The sequence below is a fragment of the Diospyros lotus genome, chromosome 3 (assembly GCF_014633365.1).
Source record: "Diospyros lotus cultivar Yz01 chromosome 3, ASM1463336v1, whole genome shotgun sequence".
In the NCBI taxonomy this organism is placed as follows: domain Eukaryota; kingdom Viridiplantae; phylum Streptophyta; class Magnoliopsida; order Ericales; family Ebenaceae; genus Diospyros; species Diospyros lotus.
This window is the reverse complement of record NC_068340.1, coordinates 21,868,397-21,876,505: the sequence shown is the minus strand read 5'-3', so window position 1 is coordinate 21,876,505 and position 8,109 is coordinate 21,868,397. Positions and strand designations below refer to the sequence as shown.

The following is an 8,109-nucleotide window of genomic DNA, read 5'->3' as shown; positions in this document are numbered from 1 at the left end:
TAATTATTTAAAAGATATGAAAATTTATATATATTTTGAGTAATATGCAGATTAAAATATTTTATATTTTATATATTATAAATTGTAAAACACACCTTATAATTACTTAGGTATGTTTGATAACATTTAATTAAAAAAGAAAATATTTTTTAATTTGTATGAAAATTAAAAATTAGCTCTCCTAAATAGAATTTTTCGTAGAAAAGAGCTCAAATGATATTTTAATAGTTATACCATAAAATTTAATTATATGAAAAATGTAATGTATCAAACAACAAAAATAAAATTTAATTTCTAGAGATTTTTCATAAAATTTGTATGATATCAAACACATCTCAGTGTTCTAAAAACCCTAATTTGTGCTTTCAATTGATTGGCTGACTGCCTACTGAAGTGGGAAGAAGAAAGAAGACCCACAGCGACACAACCTCTTTCCCCGCGCCGAAGCGTCTTGCAGCCTCAGCCTCTCTCCGCCGGCTTCAGAGAAGAAGAGAGCCGTCGCCGTCTCCGCCGTCTCTCACCGCCGCCCTCTTCACTGCCTCTCGCAGTTGCCCTTTTTGGAGCTTGCAGCTGCAGGGCCGTCGCCTACCACCGCCGCCCGCTGCTGCATCCTCCCTCTCTGCCGCCTCTCGCCGCCGCCGCACAGCCCCTCCCTCATATATAACTCACGTGCAGAGATTCCATCTCCATAAACCTTCTCTTCGCCTTTGCCTGAGGGAAAATCCTAGTCACTCTCTTTCTTCCCCCCATTTTAATTCGCCAGCAAAGAAGAATGGTACTCTCTCTCTCTCTCTCTCTCTCTCTCTCTCTCTCTCTCTGGTTTCTGGTTTCGTTTCACAATCCTGAGGAACACAAGAAATGTATGGACAATATTCGAATGTTTGTTTGTTCATTGTTTGTCGTGTGTTTCTTTGTTTGTCTGTGGCAGACAGGGGAGGCTGTGAACCCTAAGGCGTACCCGCTGGCGGATGCGCAGCTGACTATAACTATACTGGACCTGGTTCAGCAAGCTGCCAACTACAAGCAGCTCAAGAAGGGCGCTAATGAAGGTCATTTGAATTTTGTTTGTGCTTAATGTACTATTTTGGGATCCTATTTTCTCTAAATTTTGGTTGTTCCTTGTCCTCTTGAACTTTCAGCAACCAAGACATTGAACAGGGGTATCTCTGAGTTTATTGTGATGGCAGCCGACACTGAGCCGCTTGAGATTCTTCTCCACCTTCCTCTACTTGCGGAAGACAAGGTATTGTTTCACATGTATGAATAGGAACGCTTTGGATTTGTTTGTCTATTGTATTCAAGGCGTAATATGTGCCTTAATTCTTGGTGTGAAAATTGGTAGTGTGTTTGGTTGGGATATATAGGTTTTCATGGCTATGCATTTATTTGGATGTTTTGTTTCCGTTGGCTGTTGTGTGTTATCTTGATAGAATTTTTGATTGCTTGAAATGGTTGCTCCACTTGCACATGCTTATTTGATGAAACTATTTGTAATTTGATGTGTTTCTAGTTATTACAAAGCTCATTCATTGCCATGAAGCCTGAACACAGCAGCTTCCATTGCTATAGTTCTACAGTATTGAAGCGTAGCATCTTTTATTGTTATGATTTTAGGGAAGTTTTTCACCCCTGTTATTCCTTAAGTGCTTGACAATAGGTTATTTTCAGCCTTTTCAACTTGAGTATGTTTTGATGGGTTAGTGTTAAAACCAAGTAGGATTAGCAAAAGAGACAATGTGGGCTAGTTTGGTTATACAAATGGATTACACATGAACTTCTCTTTCAGGGTGATAAGTGAAAATGGGGAAGTTGATGTGTTTCTTGGCTGCTGGCTGCTGTCATATATCATTATTTGCTTTTAGAACTGGCGCTATTGTGAATGCTGGAGTGGTTTTAGAATTTAGATTATGCAATTTGTATTTCTGTTTTGTTCTCAAGGAAAATGTTTTGTACGCTTCAGCTATTGAATCATGAAAAGTAGAGCAAGGCCTGATATTATTCACAGGTTTTTAGTAAAAGGCAACGTTTCATTTTGTTTTTATATTTTGGCTGAGGTATAGAATCAACTGTTAAAAGTTTTGGCCAGCTGTTCCAATTCAAGAAGGAATATTTTTTCCTATATATATATATCAGTTGTACACCTAGACAGTGTAGCTTGAATTAACAGTATTGTATATTTGGCTATTTAAATTTCATGCATTTTTTCTGGATGGCAGTGTGAGATTTAGGTCTTAGATTCACAGCACTAGAATGCCTTGCATAATTTCTATGCTAGAAATCGAGTTCAGGAAATGTCGATGAATAGTATGAATTGTCTGTTTATGGTCATTAGTTGGCTCGATAATGGCCTTAATTTGTTGTTTATAATTTTGGGTCCATTACTTGACTTCATCTGTATTTCATGTGCAATTTGGGATTTCTGATTTCTTAGTATACCTTTCCTTTTTATGTGCTTTTATACGTTGAGGTTGCTTTTATGATTCTTATGTCATTTTCTTCCCATTTAGGGATAGATGACAATATTGCATGCACATGGCATCATTCTACAACATCATTGCACCCACTCCACTGAGGCTAGTCAAATAATCAAGAAACTATTGAACTGAACTATATTTTGTCTGAGCATCTCTTTTCTGTACTTTTGGAATCAATTTTATGCTCTCTGTGGCTGCTATTTGAACCAACTCTGTATGGTAAACATGCATTTCCTACACCTTGTTTAAATGTGGCAGGAAGATATGCAACATGCACTATATTTTGAAGGCTTCAAGTGTTTCTTATATTTATACAATTTAATCTTTTTTGGTGCACCTTAGAAACTTTGAACGCCTTTGTCTTTCTGGATAAACAAGAGTCGAAACCATCCCCTCTTCCCCCTCTTCCTTTTAATTTTGCAATGCCATGAAGAACCAGTCTTCAGCACTGTATCCTTCATTCAACTTAATTCTACCAGCCTGTTTGTAGGATACGGTGCCACCCAATGGCGAGTACAGCAGTTGAGTTATGCTTCATTTGTGGATAAATTTGATATTAAGACAAAACTAATCAATACCTAATATGAATTTTGCAGAATGTCCCGTATACCTTCGTTTCTTCAAAACAAGCCCTTGGCCGAGCTTGCGGAGTAACAAGGCCCGTCATTGCTTGTTCTGTGACAAGCAATGAGGGAAGCCAATTAAAGTCCCAAATACAGCAACTCAAGGTACCTTGCCCCGTGGTGACGACTTGTTACTTTTGTTGTTTCAACCCTCTCTCTCTCTCTCTCTCTCTCTCTCTCTCTCTCACTGTTTTTTCAAAACTTTGTTTTCTTTTGAATTGTAGGACGCCATTGAGAAGCTGTTGATCTAAAAAGTTATATGCATATGGGAGAGTTGGTGCTTGGAGGCTTTGACTGTTGAAGAGTTGTGCTAGCATGAAGAGAGAGCTTTTGGTTTTTCTTTTTCTTCCAGTTGTTGTCATCTGATTTCCATCATGCAATGTCAGAAATAATATTTTGAATTTCTTATATTTTCAGAAATTTAGATAATTGTGCATTGAACTCATCTATTCAGTTTTGTTATGGGTTATGGCGATCATTGTGCTATCTGGTTCTCTGCTCAGACTCTGGACGGAGCCGAGCGCATGGCTTTTAACCCCGCCGGGGGGGGGGGGGGGGGGGGGGATTGAGTAATTTGGTTCAGTTTTAAATTTTTTAAATTTATTATTTTTGTAATAATAATAACACGTATAAAAAATAAAATAGATATTTATTAATATGTATATATATATTTATATGGGTCGCATACTGTTTAGAGGCATTGTCCTCTGTACTCCAAACCCATCCAGTCGGATAACATGTCAAGAAGGCCATACCCATACCCGCACCCAAACAGACCTGATTTGTCATGTACCTGTTGGATTGGGTAAAAATTGCCATCCCTAGACTGAAGCAGCAATGGGTGTTGGAGGAGATATCAATGTTACTTAAATCCCAAAAGAACAGAAAGGCAAATTTGTTACTAGAATCATGCAAAGCCTTGACGACAAAGAGGAATAGATACACATAAATGCTCAATTATGTCGAGATCAAGTGTGATAGACGACCGGATAATTTGTTAAGAGAGCATCCTCCTATCCTGGGTTTTCTTGACCTTCTATGGCAGTCAATTACTTACACACTCTTCGTAATTTTAAGAGCTCAACAAATGAAAGAATTTCAATTGTCCTTGTCTCTAGCAAGCGGATGAGAGAGAGAACATGTAATGAGCTTGAGTTGGATATGCATTGTATATGTAAAATCATATCCTCATCGTCGCTCTGTCAGAAGAAAAAGAAGACAGACCAAAGTTACAAATAACAGAACATACGAGAACCAAAAGAGCATTCCCATATATACCAAAGAAATATCTCTAACTGAAGATGAAAACTAAATTATCCTAGTAATTGTTATTCATTCAATCAAATACCAGATCTTCCAAACTGTCGACTCTACAAGCATAGTAGCTAGCTTGACAGGAGCGGCAGTGAAGTTGCTCGTCAGTCAACAGAAAAAAAATGAATGAAAATGTAGGCAGAGCCGATTATATAGAGGATTAAACTATTCAATTGCTACATTTGCCTGTTCCCATACAGAAAACGTCTAGTTACTATCGGATATCGGTAAATACCTACAGAAAATAGGGAAGAAAGAATGATGTTAGAACCTTCAAAGAACAGAAATGAATAGCCCACAAGTAACTCCACGGACAATTTACCAAGAGGAGAAAAGAGATTATTTAACCCTTATAAACAGATATTTTATTCTGTTATTACAAAATACATAATTTTCGCATTCATGGACATATTTGGTAATGAAACAAATCATGTTATAAGAAAATATATTTTTCACATTCACAGACATAGCATAATAGGAATCTATGACAAGGTCCATGTTTAACTGATAAGATGGATCCAGCTAGACAGTAATAGCATAAGAGAATCCACAAGTGGCAATGAAAAGTCTCAATGAGCTGATTGAGGATTGTCAAATGGTTTATGCATCCCATTATATCTTGTACTTATAGACTATGTTATATTGTGGATTGCAGTAGAGCTAAACTTTAGGTGACACAATAAACCACCAAACGGGTAAGTTTTCTTTCCTTTTGTTTTTTTTACCCAGGTCTCTGTGTGTGCGAGTTTTTTTCTTTCTTTTTTTTTTTTTTTTGGGGGGGGGGGGGGGGGGGGGGGGAAGAGTTCAGTAATTCTAAACCTAATTTGAAGCAAGATCCATTTTCAATGAGTATTTTGAACATAATTTTTTTCTAGAAATCAAAATTTTATATTTTTATATCTTTGGCATTTAACATTTTCCTTTGTGGGGATAGATGACAGCTTAAGAAGAGTTTGACATTTCATTTTAGTATATAACATAATACTTCAAGAGGGGGGAAAGAAACAGAAAATGAGATTACAAAAAAAAACCTATAGAGGACACAGACCTTCAATAGTGCAAGTTAGTGTCATATACAAGATGGAACCCTGCTAAGGAGCCTCATCCATTATTAAGGAACAACCTTCCCTTCCCCCAGCCCTTCTCTTTTTAATTATGTGCTCATGCACATGCTTAAACCAATTGTAGCCCAATAGACCATTCAATTGGTTCCCTGCACTTTTAATGTTTTAAAAATGACATACGCAACCCTTGATAGCTATACAACTGCCCTCTTTTGCACCACCTTTACTTCAAAATGGTCGCAAAGAGTCATCCTTCTCATGCAAGGTGGTCACCACTGAAGTGGTGCCACTTATCTGGACTCGTCTACCAGACAATTCATGTATTTGGTAAATATCAAATATAAAAAATAACATCAATTGAATGCGTCAAGATGCTTTCAAGTCAGAGATTTGTCCTCTCTACTTTGTTGTACAAGAACATAATTGTAGCAGTGGGAACCTATAACATAGAAAAACCAAGATGAACATGGCATTCAAAGTTAAGAGTGCCCTTAGGATAGCATAGAAACGTACCTGAGGACCACTATAGGTAATATACAGAAGATAATTTAAGGTACAAATACAACAAAAATGTTAAAAAGCACAGTAAATAATTTAGACAGTTCCAGCAGGAGGTAAGACCTGATACTTTAGGGAGTCATTGCAATTATTAACTTCAGCAGCAGCATCTTTCAAAGCAGAAAGCACATCCTTTACATCTTTTGGACCTGCAAGGAGTCAAAGTTAATTGTGCTGATTTTGGAGACAATTCAGGATTGTCGGCAAAATTTGGGTGAGTGGTCCTTAAAGTTGATTGTGCTGATGATGAGAAAACAATTAATACGAGTCTAATTAACGTTTCAAAACCTTGAAGAATCTTGAGAATAAATCTTTGGGCCAATTAATCCGCAAAAATTAATTAAGAGTTCAAGAAAAAAAGCTTAATTAGAGAAAGCACAAGTGTGAGAGAAAGGGGAGAGGGAGAGCACAGGAGAAGTTGGAAAGCTAGGAAGAGCAAGCAAATATCTTTTCCAAAGAAATCTTAAGGTGAGGTTTTCCCACCCACAAAACCCCTATTTCGTGATTTTTTTTTTTTTTTTTTTTGCTTAAGGTGAAATCAATTTGAAAATGTACTCTAATTGACTTTTCTTTTGTATCCATGATCAAGTATGGGCATGCTATTTTGACCTATGCCGCTTAGGCTATATGGTTAGGAATCTTTCTAGAGACACTTAGAACACCGGTAGAGGTATCTCTTATAAGTATGACACTGTTACGAGTGGCATTGCTAAGTAGAAACTTGCATCTTCTTGCATACACATATGTTTTACAAATTTTTTTAGGGATTTCTCACTTAAAATTTATTCATTTAAAATATTCAAATGTTCCAAGTGAGGCAAATGGTTCTAAAGGAAATGAAATTCTTGAAGCATATTTTGTAGATGTTATGTGTATTTTGTATTTTGTATGGCAAATTAGAAGTATGTATAAGTTTTATTTGGTGATATCAGAATGTATCAAGTATGCTAAACTCAATGCTTGAGGTAAGTTTTCATTGACGCTCATATTTTGTATTATAATGACTTAAAATTTATTCTAAAGGTTTGCAAATTTTTAGTTGAAACAGTTAAATGGGTTTTTTTTTTTTTTTTTAAGATATAGCAAAATATGGTATTTCAGAACGAATAAAAAATTTGGACTACTTATATAAGTTATGAGTTAAATTATATTGGATCCGTGAAAATGAATGCCTACACAAAAACCTTGCATTCATAAATTAAACCAAAGTAAAGGAGTTTAGGAGGAAAAGCGAGACAACTAGAGATAAATCTTCTTAAGTTCGCTTAAGAAAACAATTTCTATTGAATTTAGAAAAATAAACAAAAAAAATAAAAGGTTAAGTGAATGAAGATTTTGCAAACAAAATGAAATTAGCAAGAATTGGCGATGACTTTTGCAAAAAAAAAGATTTAAAAAAATCCAATTTATGATGTGAAAATATGCTCTAAAGAAATGGGTGTTTCAATATCCCTTCTGCCATTGAGCAAAAATGTTGGAAGTGGCTCTTACTTTGTAAGGTAATTTATACTTGACACCTTTGATATTTCACTAAATTGTAGAATGTACCCTCCATATCTTAAAAATTACATTAACATATCCCTCGATCAAATAATTATTAGGAATCCTTCTAGTTTTATAAAATTTTAAGAGTACTTGGTGTAACAAATATCTATAAATCTAACCCTAAAAGATAAACTAATATAATTATTGTAAAAAATCTCTATAAAACAAACGAGTTAGTGCAATACAAATCGAACCAGATATAATCGAATGTAAGAATAGAATGTAAAGGAGATGAACACGAAGTAAAACTTCTTGTTTCGGCTACAATGGCAATCATGAAGACTGCTCGAAGGCTCAGATCTAGGCTCGTCTAATCATCACTTAGGTAACGCCAAAGAATAGGGACACCAAGCCACAAAGGAGCCCAAACCCCCCAAGAACCGAAACCCGCACAAGCCTCTCGTCCATGCACACGGACACCTCCTCTCTTGCCAAAGCACCACACAGGTTTAACACGCAATGGAGTCCACACAGGAGCAACAAGGATCACTAAGATGATGGGTTGAACCAATGGCCAAGAAAAACTTACCC

The 8,109-nt window shown here is 36.2% G+C and overlaps 1 protein-coding gene across 1 annotated transcript; it reads left to right on the top strand.

Annotated features, from left to right (window-relative positions):
- Positions 1 to 361: 361 nt before the first annotated feature.
- LOC127796273 (uncharacterized) lies at positions 362 to 3,542 on the top strand. Its single transcript, XM_052328336.1, has 5 exons — positions 362 to 775; positions 929 to 1,049; positions 1,140 to 1,243; positions 3,071 to 3,202; positions 3,322 to 3,542. Exons 1-5 carry the CDS (start codon positions 773 to 775, stop codon positions 3,346 to 3,348), a joined length of 387 nt encoding a protein of 128 aa, XP_052184296.1. The 5' UTR covers positions 362 to 772; the 3' UTR covers positions 3,349 to 3,542.
- The last annotated feature ends 4,567 nt before the right edge of the window (positions 3,543 to 8,109 follow it).